General features: G+C 37.5%; 1 protein-coding gene across 1 annotated transcript in view; it reads right to left on the minus strand.

Moving 5' to 3' along the window:
- Positions 1-20,268, minus strand: part of ITSN2 (intersectin 2) — a 158,468-nt gene that overhangs the window by 86,949 nt on the left and 51,251 nt on the right. Inside the window, exons 14-16 of the mRNA XM_007939272.2 lie at positions 12,702-12,841; positions 11,616-11,696; positions 2,950-3,086 (exon numbers count right to left, since the gene is read on the minus strand). Of these exons, the coding sequence (XP_007937463.2) occupies positions 2,950-3,086; positions 11,616-11,696; positions 12,702-12,841 (358 nt within the window). The remainder of the gene's footprint in view (positions 1-2,949; positions 3,087-11,615; positions 11,697-12,701; positions 12,842-20,268) is intronic.

Here is a 20,268-nt window from a genome sequence, read left to right on the forward strand (position 1 = left end):
ACACATCCAGCTGAAATGGAACCTGTGAGAAAAGAAATCTAAAAATTATATTTCAGTTTCCTTGCCTTATCTCCAGATTCATTTCAAAGACCACTTTCCATCTCTTATTCCACTAACCTATCTAGTTCCTGTTGTAGGGAACCAGTCACTACTGTGGAAACAGGAAATGCTCCTGGGCTGATTACTTACTTTTTATATTATTGCTTTTCATTAACTTAGATAATAGAGCATTTTTCTGTATAGGTCCCTGTTTCTGTACACATTTCTATGTCACCTGACATAGCTGCAGTTTGGTTTCTAGCTGGTCAACATGATCTGTGATCAGAATTGTTTTGGTATTAGAATTAGCAATCATTACAGTTTTTCCTTGCATGTACTTTTATGACCTTACTCAGAGGCAGAGCTGCTACCACTCAATTTAGCACCATCTCCAATTTAGAGATATATGAAGACATATATCCCTGGGATTTGTAGCACTTACACCCCACAGGATGAAAACACTAGCTTAATTCTGTGTCTTTATTCCTATAATTCCTGGAGGAATTTGGAAATTCTGGATAATTCTCAAAACTTCAGGTCTACTTTTTCCTCACCCCTAAACTTTTCTATACTTCATACCCCTGGTTCATTATTCTATTAACAGCTTCTTCTTCTCAACCTTTTCCAAACCTGTTGCTACACAGAATGCATCTTCCAGCAACTTTCCCTAACAAATTCTGGTTCTCCCTTAAGAACAGTATTTCTCTTGCAGCCTTCAGTTAATTTCAACTTATATTCCTTTTCCCAGGTAACTTCCTCTCTTTAACTTTCCCTGACACCCTTCCAAGCCTAAGACGACACAATCTAGTCTTTGTTTGAATCTCACACCAGCACAGACATCATCACTACCTGAGTACTTACCACATATTTACTAGAAATAAGACTAGAGAATTAAAGAGGACATAAAATTGGGTTTTGGTAAAGCCTGTTATGTAACAGTTAACAGATGAGAAACTTGTCTAGAGCCAAAAGATACCTCAGAAGCCAAAAAGAGAGGGTAAAATGATCACATCTACAATGTTAAAACCTGACTATTACCTATAGCTTATGACAAAACAGGGTAAGAAGAGAACACACTTGGGCAAATGCCAAGAAAACCAAGAGGCAGTACGAAGACTCAGCTCTATCCTGATTAGATCTACATGTGGTCTGTTCGCTTTGATTTCTTCCCTCCACTACAGTAGGGTAATATGTGAGGACAAGGAGTAAAATGAAAATGTGTTATTACCATACGGTCTGTTAGTCTGAAAGGAACTGTGGGCAGTGATGAAGCGGGATCAAGATACTTGCATGCATTTTAGCAAATAAAATGTGATGGGTTCATTAAGAAAAACTAAAGTTGGTAAGTTGGGTATTTTACACAGCATTGCATTCTCTTGTGCAGTGCGCCATGTGGTACAAATTAAGTGGCAAATAAAAACTTACTTAGTTTAAACTTCACTGTCTCTACTTCTGTATTAGTCTAGTATCTCTGATTAGAGGTCATAAAAGCAGAGGTCTTAGAGAAAACCATATATAGCTCTTTGTTTAGTGGCCTGAATGCCCTACGTGAATTTTGAAGCATCTGGGAGCAAAGAGTAAGCCAGAGCGTCTATCTGCATCACAGCCAAAAGCAGTCAGTCAATAAAAATCGTGTTGGAAATGGCTATTTTGAAGCTATTAGGAACAAAGGCTTGCTTTATGGTAATGTGTCTTTCTCGTCTCCCCAGGAACTAGTAGCTCTTTCACAGACAGTACTCATCTAGTTTTCTTTAAGGTAAAGGAATGTTGGTTCACTAATATTTGTTAACTGACCATATTAACTTCTGACACCAGAGAACTGGAGAGAAACAGAGGAAAGTAATAGGAAAGGATCATACTGAGAGAAAAACGTCATGCAAACTCACAAAATGAATAGTTCTAGGATTCGGATACCATGATTATCTTAGGTTTTTCTGCCATAAATAGAGATAATGATATGTGTAAGTGGTACATGATATTCTACACTCAGTCTTATCACTCTATAAAGTTAAGTATTTGGTTTCTATAATATTTCAGGAAACAGTAATAGATTTACTACAGGGAGATGAAAATGAGGGCTTACTATGTGCAAGATACTATACCTGGCTTTTTACCTACATTATTGTGTTTAATTTTCAAAATTATGTATGAGATAGGTATTAACATTCTCTACTGTCAGATGGCAAAAGTGAGACTCAGAGAGGTAAAGTGACTTTATCAAGGTCACCCAGGTAGTAAGTAAGAAATTAAGCATTCTAATCCAGGTCTGACTCCAAAGTCCTTATTTTCACAGATGGAACATAAAATTGGGTATGGTAAACTCAGTCCCTAAAAGAAGGACTTAACTTTTAAATTTAGAATCAAATTAGTATCTTAGGAAAATCCCTTTAAACCCCTTAAATGTTCATCATCAATCTACAGATTGTCATTGTCAGCTGCCACTGAGTCAGCCTCTGACTCACGGTAACCCCATGGACAATGCAATGAAATGCTGTCTGGTCCTGTGCCACCTGCATGATCAGCTGTGGATCAGACCATCACAAACCTTAGGGTTTTCACTGGCTGATTTTCGGAAATAGATCATCAGGCCTTTCTTCCCATTTCATCTTAGTCTGTAAAATAAAAAATCAAATCCCCTGCCACTGAGTTGATTCCAGCTCACAGTGACCCTGTATCTTAGTCTGGAAGCTCCACTGAAACTTGCTCAGCATCATGGCCACATGCAAAGCTCCATTGACAGATGAATGGTGGCTGCCCACGAGGTGCACTGGCTGGGATACCAACCCAGTCCCCTGCATGAAAGATGAAAAGTCTACCACTGAACCACCACTGCTCCCAAACTAAAAACTATGGGCAATAAAACTAGAATTCTAATACAATGTAGTATAGTAAGCTTATCAGCTATGCTACCTTGAAGCTTCATCTTCTAGTTTTTTTTTCTGTATCATCTCTGATCTTTTCCTTTCAATTTCCTTCAATTTGTCACGTTTGATCTTATGAAGTTGTTCAAGGGCTAACTGTTGTGTATTGTAGCTTTCTCTCAGTTCCTAAGGAGAAAATGAAAATAAGTCAGTTTGCAAATGATTTAAATGCTTTTGTCATATGTAATAATGTATCATTTGCATTAAAAGAATAAAAAATCTGTTTGCATAAAAATCTTAAAGCAAATTAAACTAAATTAAAAAGATATAAAAAAATTTAAAGTACCTAGATGATAAAAAAACAAAACTCGAACACAGACAGCGTAAACACAGTAAATATTTAAGTCTTATGTCCACTGAGGAAAAATACAAGTTAAAATATTCTACTTCTTATCAATTCATTTATAAGGAATACATCTTTAACAAACTAATTCTTTGATTTGGTACTTAGTTTTCAATGAAAAAACAATCCATTAAAAGGATGGGGAGCAAGTTGTTTGTTAGAGCACTACGAGAGGAATTTTGTTCAACATATTTTTGACATACATAGTTTAACTGTGTTACTTGAACTAAACACAAAGCAATTATTAAATAATTTGGTTCAATATTAAAAATGGAAAAAGATAATGTCTGCCTAAAACCATGACTGGAATGAGTCAAAACAATAAAAAGTATTCCAAACAAGAATTGAAATAAATTAAGCCATTGCTTACTAAGTGTCTAGTTTTGTACTAAGTGCTATCAAGGATTTTAAGGGTTTCAATCAAAGGCTATCTTGACAGTTTATGCCTTCAAAGTTTATAATCTCAAAGTAGAGAAAAGTGCCAAACTGTAGGATATTGTCAGGTGCCTTAGCAGACACTTCAAATTATCTGTTCAGCATCCTTCCTTTCTTTGGGAAACTGATCTCCCTCCCTCCTGAGTTTACCCCTCCCCAGTCACTAAATAGTGTAGGAATTTTGATGGATCTGTTCCTCCCACCTCCACTCGGGGGGATGCTCATTTAATCTGACGTCCCTGGCCAGAATGATTGGTCCAAAGGACATAGACATGATCTAAGCTAAGCACATTCCTTTCTTGGAATTTAGATACACTGAAGAAGGGAGAAAGAAACATCCTTTTTCTTTGAGACTACACAACTGGGATAACATAACGTTGGAGCTACTCCACCAGGAAGTGAAGCCACCAGTGGTAGGAATGAAGTCAACGTAAAAAAGAGAAGGTTAGAGATAGAGGTGGGAAGAGGTTCCTGGGGGAACCAAGTCTTCAACATCATTCCTTAATGTCCTAGAAGTGTCCTGTTCAGCAGCTCCCGTACTGATCCAGATAGTGGCCTTGGTATTCTTCCAACAAAATCTTCTTTACCTTAACTATTCTGAACGGGGTTTCTTTTACTTAGAATCTACAAAACTGTGAACAAGAGAGTGTAAAGAGGAGTATATAAGGAAAAAGGAAAAGGAAAACACACACACACATAGACAACTTAATCAATAAAGGCTTCATGGCAGAGGACTGACTGTTTGGAAAAAAATAAATGTTTTGACATCCACCTACACAATAACAAATCTCCATACCACAGCAAAACCAAACCCTACTTCTTTTCAGAAATAAAATGTTTTATAGGTGAACCCTTTTATTTGATTGAAATGGTAGATCTGATCTGTACATTGTCGTGTCCAGAGACTATGCCCAAGATATCTCAGCTAAATATTTGCAACTTAAGCCAATAATAATAACACTGCTTTCATAGCAAATGTTTCATAGTTCTCAGCTTCTATGGTTTTCTTTGTTGCATCTGTCTCTATGTTCTATTGAAAAGCAGAAGAACAGAGTAGTCATAATCATGAAAAGGCCCTGTGTTTTAGAGACAGGTCAGGAATGAGACCACTGAGATTTGAATCAGGATTAGCCAATGAGAAGCTGTATAATCTAAGGAAAACTACTTTACAGCTTCTTCATCTGCATAATGGGGTGGATAATAGTACACACCTCACAGGGTTGTTGTGAGGATTAAATGAGTCAATACATGTAAAGGGCTGGGCATATACTAACTTCTCAATAAATATTTGCTGTTATTATTAGCTGCTATTGGCTGAAGCCTTAACAAAGAAGCCTAAAAGGAATTAAAATCAGCCAAATGAATGTCCTGCAACTTGTCTTGGCTGCATGGTGAGTTCTCCAAATGCTTAAGATACTGCTCCAAATCTTCCTTTATTAGTCCTATTCTTCCAGTGTCTGCATTAATGAGCATCATTGTGCTCACAAAGCATTCTGTGCATTCCCTACCATAATCATCGTCTTCTGAGTATATGACTGTCTCCTCCACTAGAATGAGTTTCTAGAGAACAGAAGAAAAGTATCCCAGGATGTATCTTTAATCAAGGTATCCACAGGCAGCACAGAACCAGGTACAGTGTAGAAATTTAGTAAGTATTTATTAGGTGCATGAAAATGCATAAACCAGTCTTTGCAGATTAACAAGGTTTGAGGAGTACCACAGGCTTGCCAAAAATATTTCCTTTACCTGATGCAGTGGTCCTATAAACACCTATCATTAGATTCAGACTTCTGGGTTAAGACACTGCTTCTAGGTGGTTCTGGTTAAATATCCAAGTTGACAAAGAAAAAGTAAATCAATCAGTACCCATGAACACAGCTGTTCTCAATCTTAATGGAATGACAGAATCATCTGCGGAACTTTTTCCAAATACAAAGACTCCTGAGCACCATCCTTAAGAGTTCTGATCCTTTTTCTTGTCTCACTGTGCTGAAAAGGGCCTCTAGCACAAGCTGGACAGAGATGGAGAGAGCATAAAATCTTGTCTTGTTCTTAATTTTAAAGGAAAATGTTTTCAGTATTGATACCATCTTTTTCAGGTAAAGGTTGTTGTTGTTGTTGTTATGTGCCGTCGAGTCGGACCTGACCCATAGCGACCCCTCCTTGGGTTTCCGCTCTTCTATTTCTAGTTCTTTCTTTTTAGATCACAAATGGATGTTAAATTTTATCAGATACCTTTTCTGCATCCAATGGGATGAGCATACACTTTTTCCACTTTGATCTGTTTATATGGTAAATCACATTAAACATTCTTGTATGTTAAACCAATTTTGCATGGCTGAGATAAATCCAACTTGATTATGATCGATCATCCTTTTTACATTTTTCTACATTCAGCTTTTTAACATTTTGTTTAGAATTATTGCCTCTATGTTAAATTGTCCTATAATATCCTTTCTCATACTATTCTCAGGTTTTGGTATCATGGTTCTGATAGCGTCATATGATAAGCTGGGGCATACTCTCATTCCCTCTTTTTCTATGTTTTGAAGCAGTTGTATTAGACTGGAATGATTTGCTCCTTAAATGTTAGTAAAAACTAACATTACACCAAGTTGCCAACTGAGATTCCAACCCCACGCATGAGAGTAGAATTGTGCTCCATAGGGTTTTCAGTGGCTGATTTTTCAGATGTAGATCTCCAAGGCTTTCATCCAATGGCCTCTGGGCAGACATGAACCTGTAACCTTTCATTAGCAGCCAAGCCTGTTAACTGTTTGCACCACCCACAGACTCCAATCCCCAAATTAGCTAGTCTTAGGCACATAACAACAACAACAACAACAACAACAACTGCCACTTGTATAAGTCAGTATCACACCTTGCCATCTGGAGAAGTATCACAAACTAGCTTACCCCAGAACCCTGAGATTTATGAGACAATAACACACCCTACTAGAGTAAGTCACAGTTCTGGTGTTGACAGACTCTGCTTGTCCTCAAAGTAAAAACACTTTCCCATCCATTATCCAGAAGTCAACAGTGGTGACTTTCCAATGCACTAAAGGTATTTTGGAGATTCGGGACAACTCCCACCCCCCACCCCCCCACCCAGTAAGAACAACAAAAAATATTTGTATAGCACATGACAGTTCACAAAGCACGTTCATACACAGTCCATCTCATTTGATCATCATAGAAGTCTGCAAAGAAGGCAGAGGATATATTATTGGCTTCATTTAGTACATGAAGAAACCAAAATTTGGAAGTTTAATGATAGTTACACAGCTAGCATGTGGCATGAACAGGACTAGAACTCAGATCCCTAAGATAATACTTTTTTTTCATTGTCCTTCATTGCTAAAGACAGGATAATGTATGGATTTTCTTAACAGAATAATGGCTTGTTAAATGTCTCATCTTTGAACCTACTAGTTTTGCTATTTATTTTGCTATAACTTGATCAAAACTGCAAAAATTATCAAATTTGTACATGGATATTATAGGGTCCCATAAAATACAACTTCCTAAGACAGATAATTTTAAATAGTATACTTCTGCTGTTACTACTAGGAGCCTAAAGGTACGATTGCCCCAGGTGCTCTAACGTCCATAAGGAGCACAGCATTAGAACTAAGTGCCTGCCCCCCTCAGAGACCATCAGGACCATCTCACCTGCCAATAGGCCTAGACTTTCTTGTCATATTTTACCATCTGAATTCTCATCTCTATATAGATATTTATTTTCCTAATCTGACCTGAAAACTCCTCCTCCCCTCCTCAAACCCCTCACCTAATTTATAACTCCCTCTTTGGGATCAGAAAACTCCCACATATCCTCAAACTCTTCTCTGAATGGAAATTCCTCCTCACCTCCTAGCCTTCTTGGCTGAGCCTTCAGAACACCGCTTTTCTTCTAGTTCTTTCTCAGTTTATTATCATATACTCCATTTACAACAGGATCAGGGATAATTTTTACTGTATCTCTTGCTCTTTATTTCCATTGCCAGACTACCATTCTCCCTAACTCCTACAAACTCTATTCTCTTCTGAAAATACCACTACCGTGTCCTTTATTGTTTACTAGAGATCTCCTGGTCACTGATCCTCATTCATTCAGACTCACCATTCTCCACATCTCTGACATGCACAGAAATGAACCAATCAAAACTCCAACCCCCATGCTGCTCTCCTTACCAACAACCATTTTTACTCCACTTAATCTATCACTCCCATTACTACACCTTGGATCTTATCATCATGAGAAACACAACCATCATTGATTGAATATCTCATTCTTCAGACATATCTTCTTATGCTTCAAACTTTTTTTATACCTGGTACATCCATTTCAACAGTTTTTCATCCTCACTCAGCCCTCCATCTGTTGACCTTATCACTATTTTTTCATCAGTGCCCTTTCTTTTCTCAAATCCCCTCATGTCATTGTTCATCTTTATGATTCTTTTATTAAGATATTTAACTCCCTTGTCCCTCCTTTTTTGCCCATGTCTATTAGAACCCCAAATAAGTATGAACCATCAGCCTTCTCTGTCCTTACACCTAAGCAGCTGAACACTGGTGGAGAAAAATCATACAATTAGACATTCTGTTTTCCATTGAAGTTCATACCTTCCAACTTCAAACAGGCATTCAACACTGCTCAGCACATGTACTATTTTGTTCTAGTAAGCTTGCCTGGATCTGCACCCATCTTCTGGTCTAGTTGAGGTTATTCTATGTCTTCCATTAGGATTCCTTCTAACAGTCCAACTTAATATTGATTTTGTCTTGAAGTTGTCAACTTTCTGCTTTCCACCAACATACTTAATGGTATTCACATCCATCTTCCCCCCACATGTTATACTGGAAGAAGCACACTTTTCATATAATATTTAGACCTATGCTCTGGATTCTGTCTTAACCTGCTTCCTGGGGGACTTCATTCTATCAATCATTCCCTCTCTTTCCTATATAATTAAGGAGCTCTGATGGTGTAGTGGTTAAAGTATCTGGCTGGCAATCAAAGGTAGGTGGTTCGAACCTATCAGCTGCTCCACAGAAGAAATATGAGGCAGTCTGTTTACATAAAGATTTACAGCCTTGGAAACCCAAAGCGGGTCACTAAGGTTGGAATCAACTTGATGACAATGAGTTTGGTTTTGCTATGTAATTAATCAATCAAAAAACCTCTCTCTCCCTACCCAGAATAAATGATCAGGTATGTCTAGGCAGAGAGTAGTGTGCCCATGACCACGTACATATAGGGTTGACAGATGATGTTTCTACAATGTATTTATATACGCTGTAAAAATGTCCAGGTATATATAGTAGAGCTGACAAAGGACAAGCTTGTGGTGACTTCTTGGTCACAGCCAACTACCCAGAGGAAGCGAGTAGTTGGACCTGTGGGCTCAGGATCATAGTCACAAGGGACATCAAGCTCAACTGGCATGGCATCGCAAGGCGTACCACACCAAAACATTGTTCAACATCCTACTTTGGTGATTAGCGACTGGGATCTTAGGAGCTTATAAGCGGCCATCTAGATGCAACAGGGGGTCTCTCTTTGTCCAGAGCAAAGAAGAATGAAAAAACCAAAGACACCTGGAAACAGTTAGTCCAAGGGACTGGTAGGATCCTCAGCCTACATGACTTTGAGACGAGAAGAGCTAGATGGTGCTCATCTACCACTGTCAACCACTCAGAGGGGGATCCGTGTAGGAGATCCTGGATAGAGTGGGAGACAATGTGGAACAAAACTCAAAATCATTAAAAAAAAAACAAAAAACAAAAAACAACCCAGAGATTTATTGGTCTGATAGAGCCTGGAAAGACCCGTGAGACTATGGCCTATAGCCCTTTGGGTCTGGAATTTAACTCACTCCTGTGGCTTCCAGCTAAATAACAGACAGGCATATGGGCTGAACATTTACAATCTGGTAGATAAACTACCTGGAGTGATCAATCATGGGAGAACAGAATGGAACTGGAAGACAGCTCGGGGGATGGGAAAGCATGGGAGGAAAGGGCACATGGAAGAGGTAACTGGGGAGGAAGTGGGAAGACAGCTGTTGCATTGTGAGGAATTGAAGTCCATGTCTTGAGACAAATTGTGTATGAACTGCTGAATGGAAAATGAATTTGCTCTGTAAACTTTCACACAAATCACAATTAAAAAAAACAAAACAAAACAAAAAAACTCTCTCTTCCTATCCCTTCCCTATTTACAGTCTCTTTCAAGTGTTTCTGAAACTAAAAAAAAAAAAAGCAACTTTTCTTTCGATTCCATGCTTTCTTCTCACTGTTCTCCTAAGAGTTGTTTATACTCACTTAGCCACTTCCTCAACTCACATTCATTCCTGATCCACTGCAATCCAGCTTCTGCTCAACACTCAAGTGAAATGGCACTTTCAGCAAAGTCCCCAAAGGTCTAATTCAGTGGACAGTTGTCAGTACCGTTAACTAAGCTCTCTGTATTATTTCACAATGGTGACTATAGAAGGCCTCTTCTGCTTTCTGTAACAACACAATCAGTCTCCTGACCACTCTGTCAGTGTAAGTTTCATCCTCTTTAGTTTCCTAAATTGGCTCTGATGAAAGAATCAACAAGCAGTGAAAGTCTGGAAGGCAGCAAGCAGAAGGAAGAAAGAAAAACAAGAGAGAAGGATAATCTGCTGGCCTGTGGAGAATCAAATGCTAACTGAAAGAATTGGACTTATGGGAGCCTAGTACAGTCCACGATCATCAAATCTAATTTAATAGGTGAAGAAATTTAAGTTTCTGTACAATTTGGAACAAAAGTTCTAAGACCAGATAACCTGGCCATTCATGCCATTAACGATGAAGGCTGAAATTTGGGAATCCTGCAGCTACCATTCTTTCCAATTTGCTCTACCTTTGCTTAGGCAACAAATGAGCTCCCCTTATCACATTCCTGTCTTCAATGTGGCATGTATGCAACTGCACTACTGTTATCCAGTTGAGTAGCAAGTAGAATGTATATTCAAAATCTACTAGAGTCAGCAAAAGTAGGTACTTATTGACTATTTTGAATACTCTGTATACTACATATGGCAAAGTAACCTACTCCTTTATATATACGATTTACACATTTTTATGTCAAGTGCAAACTTCTCTAAATGAAGGCCCAGTAACTAGATCTAACTAAAGTGGTCCTGATGCTATTAGTTCTTTAAGAATGTTCTTATAGCAGCATTAGGAACAAGCATGGTATATATTTGACATAATTTTGCCCTAGATTTCACAAAGTCTAAGTTTTATTTCAAATAACGAATTTTCAGTAATGTGGGTAAATGATTTACATTCACATTCCCTTAGCTCAGTGGTACAGTGATTAAGGTATTTGGCTGCTAACCAAAAGGTCAGTGATTTGAACCCACCAGATGCTTCATGGAAGAAAGATGAGGCAGTCTGCTTCCATAAATATTTACAGCTTTGGAAACCCTATGGGGCAGTTCTACTGTATCCTATAGAGTCACTATCAGTTGAAATTGACACAAGGGCAGTGGGTTGGTTTCCTTAGCTTCCATTTAAACTGAATTAGTGATCATTCCATTAGTTAACCCAATTCACAGAGACATTATAAGGGAGCCAGTTAATATTTCCAAGTGTTTTGGGCCATGAAGAAGGTTACTTTGGCCAATCTTACTAATTCTGGGCATTAGACTCAAACAGGCAGTTAGACAGCAGAGGGATACTCAAGCAAGCAGAAAGAAAAACGGTCTATATTGTATATGTTATTCCAAACAAAGATACTTAGATAAATGCAAAGAATAGCCTAGTTAAACAAAAAAGAAGAAAATGCTAAACTAAAAAAAAAAAAAAAAAAAAGGAGCTAGATATTAGAAAATAACCTTAAGTAAGAGGAAGAGGTTGTTGAGACAGCTTAGCAGAGACAAAAGGCACTGAAGAACAGAGTCATCCATACTCCCACACTGTAAGATAAGGCAGATAAAAAGCCAATTACACTATGCACAGATTTAAAAGAAAAAAAATGTAGGAAAGATAAATTGGCTGGCTTGTTTGTCTATCAATGACAAATGATTTGTTTTTTCTTTAATTTTATTTTCTATACACTATATGCTTGTATGAAACATATTATCAACAATATTAACCTCAAATTTATCTACCTGAACTGAAGCCACTTTTCTTTAGCATGTTTATTCTATAGTTAGTGTTAATGTTAATTTAAATAAATCGGCAAGATAAAAGCCATGTGAAAGACAGCTGCCTGAAAAGTTATGGAATACTTTTTTGTATTGAATACTTTATACTCAACAAAAGAGTAACTGAGATTATTTCCAAATTTCAATTATGTGCTATGGTTGTTAGCTCTTATTATCTTATTTCAAAGGCCTGGCTTCAGTATCCAACTGATAACTGCACAAAATGTCAAATTTGTAAGCACACTATATATGTTTTGGACATCTGCTCTGTCACTGTGACAAACAATGCACCATGAACTTACTTTTTTTGCCAAGTTGCTAGCACCAACAATGCTTTGGTTTTTGCTGATTGTTGCATTATTTCACAGAAACAACAAAAAGTATGATAAAATGAGCCTCAACCACATCCGTATTTTAAATTGTCCACATTTCCCACTTCAGAATGTTGGCTAAGATCATGCTGGCTAAGATCAGATGTTTAACACTGACAAAGGCAACTGTTCTTGAAATGTATAGATTGTAATAAAAATGGCACACGGTCATCAAAAACTGGAAACTGTGGAAAATGGTATGTGTAGTTATATAATATAACCCTTACACAGTATCTAAGAAGGACATTAAAAATAATCTTTCAATTCTGGTATAGCTCAAATTATAAAATAAATTATGAAAATGTTCAAATTATAACAATAAAAACTCTAAGTTATTCATTCCATCAACTAAAATGAGGAAGATTAGGTAGCTAAATAAAAATTAATATAATGGGATAAATACCTTTAGTTGATTGTTAAATGAGTCCATTTCTGATAGTTTAGATGCAGTTTCTTTTTCAAGAGCATCTAATTGTTCTTTAAGTCTTTGGCATAATTCTTCTTTTTCTAATGATTTCTTATGAAGTAAATTGATCCCTGCTTCTGAAATACAATCAGACAATTTACATTTGGTAGATATTCCAATGTAATTACCAGTAACTGACATTCACTACCTCCTTAAACAGGTATATAACTAGAGAAAGAAAAGCCAACCCTAATTTAATTGGATGCTAGCAAAATAGTAACAGCTGAATTGGATCACACTCCATAAAGAAAGAGTAGTTCTTATCAGGTCCCTGACAACAGTTCATATTCCACTCACAATCTAAATAGTAACTTCAGTGAGGAGGATGACGATATATTTTCTGCTACTACACAGATCGGGAGCTCTGGTAGCATGGTGGCTAAGACACTTGCCTGCTAACCAGATGGCTGGCGATTCAAACCCACCAGCCACTCCTCGGAAGGAAGGTTGGGCAATCCTACTTCCGTAGTGATACTGCCTTGGAAACCCAAGGAGGGGTCGCTATGAGTCAGGTTTGACTCGACGGCACATAACAACAACAACAACAACTACACAGATCAGGACTTCAAACTGGTTCAGTCACAGCCAGTGAAGCAACACTGGAACAGACCTGAATTTTTAAAATGTGGGTAAACCACAATAATAATCAGAACAGGAAAAATTAACAGTTGAACCCCTGCTAGAATCCTGCTTAGAAAGCAAGGGCAGTGTGTGCGTCACATAGCAAACAAATCTCTTGACAGGCTGAGTCAAAAACAGTGGTGCCTGACTCAAAGATAGTGGCAAACTGCATTGCTCTAAATATGTGTTCTTCTCCACAATCCTAGCACGAACATGCATCAGGCTCCTGAAAGGGCTCACTGTACCTCTTCCGAGTCTTGCATTTCAGGACTTTGAACCTGTAATTTTTCCCTTTGCAGTTAGCATTCTGGATTACCCAAACTTTAAAAAGTCAGGTCTACTCTGGTTCCACTTCATCAACACATGATCAACTGGTTCATACTAGTTTAAAGCCCTAGTACAAGAGGATTGGTTTATCCTGTGAGGAATTCCTACAGAGAAGGCTGGCTGGTACCCTTTGAACAGACAAGAATCAGGTTCAGGACTTCTGGTAAGAAGGCAGCATACACAGACAAGCTACACAGACCCTCTTCAGCAAAGAAAAGAGAAGCCAATTGACACAGATACAGAAGATAATCCTGGAGCCCTGAGCTTTGAATAGAAAGATACAGAAGTGAATTTAATACCAACTAGTAGAAGAACCAAGTGACTTGATGGCAGTGAGTTTGGTTTTGGTTTAGTAGAAGAACCTAATGAAAACAGTGAATAAGGAGAAAAAAGGAGCTGCAGACTGCCTGCTATACTGACAGCATGGCCAGTTTGAATATTTACAAGTGACATTAGGATCTGGACAGCAACGTAAGAATCAGCCCTGCTCATTAAGGGCTGCATGGACGACTACACTGGTGGCTGATAACTAGAAAGGAAAACAGCAAATAAGGAGACACCCTGAGCTGCAGACTTTCAGCTGTCCTGAGGGTGCAGCCATTTTGAATATTTACAAGTGGTGTGGCCATTCTGGATATGTATAGCAGCAGTTCTCCTATACCAGCAACCTAAGAATAGGTTTCACTTGTGACCACACTGGAGGCTGATGACTGGAAAGGTGTGATATTCCCCTTGTTACTCTTATACAGGTAATAGAGATATGTGTACCCACTCTCATTCTTTATTACATTCATGAGGAAACAGGTGGTGAGTGTCTATGTGCGGCCAACTAGCAAATACAGAAACACAGTACCCTGATTACTCAGATACATCAAAATAAAACAAAGAAGAAAGAATCTTAGGTCAATAACACCAACATACACTCACCAATTAAATATAAATACAATGATGTCACAATGTCTTGGAGACAGTGGACCATCACAGTCTACACAAAGAAGCAAGATAAAGTAGCAGAAACAAGGGACAAGGATACAGACCCAGAAAACATGTCTGAGGAAGCAGCAGCACTGGAACTACCTAATGAGGAATTCAAAAGAATTATATTTAGGCACTGTTTCAGTTACCTAGTGCCACTCTAACAGAAGATACTACAAACGGGATGGCTTTAACAAATAGGAGTTTATTCTCTTACAGTTTGGAGATTTTAAGTCCAAGTTCAAAATGCCAGGCTCCAGGGGCTGGGTGAAAGCCCCTCGACTTTGGGCTTTAGCTCTGCCTCCGGCTCCCAGCCCACTGAAGCTAGAAGCTTTTCTTCACTCAGACAGCTGCTGGCTGCTGAGACTGACAAGCCCAAGGTTGACAAGTAAAAAGGCATAGAACCGATGTTACCAAACCACACAGCAGGCCATTAATTCAAGTCCATTGAAAATGCCAAGGTCAGAAGAGCATGGCAGGCTCTTCACACAGATACATGCAGGGTTCAAGCATGCCATAAGCTAGAGACGTTCCCCCAAGGCTTCTCTTTATATGCAGAAAGCAGACCCTATCCCTAAGGCTCAGCTGCTCACAGTAGATTCCACCATGGAGATGATTACCAGTCTCATCATGGGGAATACTACATCCAGCTGCCCAGACACTCAACCAGGCCCAGCCAAGATGACACAAGTACTAAACTGCCACAGGCACCTTCAGTGGGTTGAGAGGCAGATCAAGGAAAACACTGACAAAAATAAGAAAACAAAACAAAACAAAAAAACAGACAATACCCTGTAATGAGTTGGGAAGCCAATACAAAAACAAAATGACAAACCAACAAAAAATCAGAAATGACACAAAATCTATAGATAGAAATCCACAAAATTAATAGTAAAATTTCAGAAATAGATAACACATTGAAATGCAAAGGAGTAGAACTGAATCAATGGAGGATGGAATTAGTGAGATTGAAGACAAATATATCAATTCTACTTTGGTAAAGGATTAATCAAAAAGAAAGATTAAAACAAAATAAAGAAAGCCTAAGATTCATGTGGGATACCATCAACAGGAATAACTTATGTGTAATCGGGATGCCAGAACAGGAAGAAATAAATAAATCCACAGAGAAAACTGTCAAACATTTGTTGGAAGAGGATTTTCCTGATATGATGAAAAACGAGAATATATCCATTCAAGAAGTTCAACAAACCCCAAACAGGACAGACCCCAAAAGAAAATCACCAGTACATATCATCACCAAACTCACCAAAACCAAAAACAAAGAAATAATCCTGAAGGCAGAACAGGAAAAATGAAAAGTTACCTACAAAGGGCAACAAGTAAGACTAAAATTGGATTTCTCAGCAGAAATCATGCAGGTAAGAAGGCAATGGGATCAAAAACAAAAAATTCACTACCACTGAGTAGATTCTGACTCATTATGACCCCCTGTGGGTTTCTGAGGTGATAAATCTTTACAGAAGTAGATTGCCCAGTCTTCCTTCCACAGAGTGGCTGGTGGGCTTGATCCGCCAGCATTCTGGTTAGCAGTCATATGTCTTAGGCACTACATCACCAGAGCTCCTTGGCAATGGGATGGTACATATGAAACCCTGAAAGAAAAAAATTTCCAACAAAGAATTATACAGCCAGCAAAACTGTCCCTCAAATATGATGGTGAAATTAGGACATTTCCAGGTAAGGAGAAATTAAGGGAATTTGTTGAATCCAGATCAACCTTACAAGAGATGCTAAAGGGAGTCCTGTGGACAGAGAACCAACAACAGTAAACAACCAACGATTAATACGCATGATGACATAACCCAGAAACTAACCCAGTTATGGAAGTATCCACAGTAAAATAAGATTACAAGATTGTAAACAGGCAACCAGAGACATCAGTTGGCAAATGAGGACAGCTACAAACCAAAGAGAGGGAAAAAATGGTGTAGTTATAGAACTTCTAATAGGGAGGAAGTCAAGACAATCATGAGATAGAATGGACTGTTCTAAACTTGGGAAGAAAATTATAAATCACAGGCTAACCTCAAAGGAAAATAATAAACCTTTGTATCAAAATAAAAAAGAAGAAAAGCACAAACATTTAGCAAATACTATAACAACAGCAATGAAGGAAGTGATAACATGATTCATAAACAAAATGAACTCAGCACATAAAATTATATGGAACAAAGAAATCAGCAACACCATGAAAAAACATAACTAAAGGACAGCAGCAAATTCATACTTGTTGATAATTACACAGAATGCCAATAGATTAAATGCACCACTCAAAAGATGGAGAATTGTGGACTGGATAAGAAAACATACCCCATCAATATACTGTGTACAAGAGACTCACTTTAGAAACAAAGACAAAAATAGATTAAAAATCAAAGGTTAGTAACAGATGTATCAAAAAAACAAAGCAAAACAAAACAAACAAACAAAAAACCCGCCAACTCTCTGCCACTCAGTTGAATCCAAGTCATAGCAACCCGCATTGGTTTCTGAGGTAGTAAATCTTTATGGAAATAGATTGCCCAGTCTTGTTTCCATGAAGTGGCTGGCAGGTTAGCAGCTCCTTAAAGATAAATCAAGCAAATGGAAATCAAAAAAGAGTAGGAGTGGCAATATTAATTTCTGATAAAATTGACTTTAAGACAAAAACTACTATAAGAGACAAGGAGGACATTACATAATGATTAAAGGATTGAACAAGAGGACATAACCATAATAATGCACCAGTATCTATGCACCAAAGTAAAGAGCCCCAATATACATAAATCAGACTTTAACAGAATTGAAAAGACAGATGACTCCACAGTCATAGTAGGAGGCTTTAAAACACTGCTTTCAATGAAAGAGAGAGCAAGTATAAATAAACTGAACAAAGATGCAGAAGAACTAAACAGTACAATCAACCAACTTGACCTTATAGATATCTACAGAGCAATTCACCCAACAACAGCAAGATAGACATTCTTTTCCAGTGTACATGGAACATTCTCCATAATAGACCTTATGTTAGACCATAAAGCAAGCCTTAATAAATTGTAAAACACTGAAATATTGCAAAACATCTTCTCAGATCACAATGTTATGAAAATTAGGTATCAACAATAGTAAGATCAAAAGAAAAAGAGCAAACACATGGAAACCAAGTAACACCTTACTTAAAAAAGACTGGGTAATAAAAGAAATAAAAAATGAAATTAAAAAAAATTTTAAAACTCCTTCAATCAAATAAGAATGAAAACACAACCTACAAATTCATAGCATTAAATGGGCACATCAAAAAAGAAGAAAGTCAAAAACAACACCTTAATGCAGTATCTCAAACAATCAGAAAAAGAGCAGCAAAAAAATCCCATAGTCACCAGAAGAAAAGAAAAAAAGATGTGAGCAGAAATGAATGAAATAGAAATAGAAAGGTAACAGGAAAAATTAGCAAGGCTAGAAGTTAGTTTTTTGAAAGATTAATAAATTTGACAAACTACTGGCAAATTTAACAAAGGAAAAGAGGAAGAGAATACAAATAACATGAATAAGAAACAAACAGAATGACAGCACAAAAGAACCAACTGAAATGAAAAGGATAATATCAGGACACAATGAAGAACTGTGCTTCAACAAATTTGAAAATCTAGAAGAAATGGACATATTTCTAGAAACATACAATTTACCTATACTATTTACCAGAGTGAGGTGGAAAATTTGAACAGACCCAAAACAGAAGAACAAATTGAATAGGTCATTAAAAAAAAATTACCAATTAAAAAAAATAATAATAAAACCTGCCACAGATGGTTTTGTTGAAGAATTCTACCAAACATTCAGAAAAGAACTGACAGCAACTCTACTCAGACTATTCCAGAACATAGAAAAGAATTGAATCTTCCCCAATTCATTTTATGAAGCAAGCATAACCTGTTACTCAAACCAGGCAAAGATATCACTAAAAAGGAAAACTACAGACCAATATCCCTCATGAATATAGACATAAAAATCTTAAACAAAATCTTAGCCAACAGACTCCAACAACATATCAAAAACTAATACATCATGACCAAGTGGGGTTCATAATCAGGTATGCAAGGATGGTTCAACACTAGAAAAACAATCAACATAATCCATCACATAAGTAAAATAAAGGAAAAGAACCACATGATCCTATCAATACTTGCAGAAAAGGCATATAATAAAATCCAACACCCATTCCTGATAAAACTCTCAGAAAAATAGGAATAGAAGGCAAATTCCTCAACACAGTAAAGGATATATATATATATATATATTATATATATATACACAAAACCAACAGCCAACATTATTCTGAAAGGAGAGAGAGTGAAACTGAAACCATTCCCCTTACAAACAGGAACCAGACAAGGATGCCCTCTATCACCACTTCTATTCAACATTATTGGAAGTCCTAGCCAAGGCAATAAGCAAGAAAGGGAAATCAATGGCATCTAAACTGGTAAGGAAGAAGTAAAACTATCCCTATTTGCAGATGGGCAATCTATTTCCATAAAAATTTACCACCTCAGCACCAGTGGGGGTTGCTATGACTTGGATTCAACTGAATGAATCCCTATTTGCTGATGACATGATTGTATACATAGAAAACACAAAAGACTTGGCCAAAAAAAAAAAAAAAAAAACAACTATTGGAACTAACTGAGAGATTTAGCTAGTGGCAGAATACAAGATCAACATACAAAAATCAGTTGGATTCCTCTACACCAGCAAAGAAATTGCTAAAAAGGAAATAAGTAAGGAAATCAACACCATTTACAATAGCTACCAAAAAATAAAATACTTAGGTATAAATCTTACCAGGGACATAAAAGACCAGTGTGAAGAAAACTATAAAACACTATTTCAAGAAACAATAAGAGATCTACATAAATGGAAGAACATACCATGCTCATGGATAGCAAGATTGAAAATTCTGAAAATGTCAATACTACCTAAAGCAATCTATACATTCAATGCAATCCCAACCCAGATCCCATCAATATTCTTTAAGAATATGGAAAAAACAATCACTAATTTTATATGGGGAGCTCTGGTAGCATGGCTAAGGCACTTGACTGCTAACCAGAAGGCTGGTGGTTCAAACCCACTAGCCACTCCTCGGAAGGAAGTTGGGGCAATCTACTTCTGTAGCGATACTGCCTCGGAAACCCAAGGAGGGGTCGCTGTGAGTCAGGTCCGACTTGACGGCACATAACAACAACAACAACAACAACAACAATTTTATATGGAAAGTAAAGACCCTGGATAAGCAAAGCACTACTGAAGAAGAACAATAAAGTAGGAGGTCTCACAGTTCCAGATCTCAAAAACTGCTATACAATTCACAGTAGTCAAAACAGCCTGGTATGGGTACAACAGACACACAGACCAGTGGAACAGAACTGAGAACCCAGAAACAGATCCAGCAACCTATGGTCAGCTGACCTTTTTTTTTTTTTTTTAATTGTGATTTGGGTAAAGATTTACAGAGCAAACTCACTTTCCATACAGCAGTTTACATATACTTCGTCTCATGACATTGACCACAGTTTAC

Source organism: Orycteropus afer, unplaced genomic scaffold, assembly GCF_000298275.1.
Source record: "Orycteropus afer afer isolate SDZICR_OR568_19922 unplaced genomic scaffold, OryAfe1.0 scaffold00058, whole genome shotgun sequence".
In the NCBI taxonomy this organism is placed as follows: Eukaryota; Metazoa; Chordata; class Mammalia; order Tubulidentata; family Orycteropodidae; genus Orycteropus; species Orycteropus afer.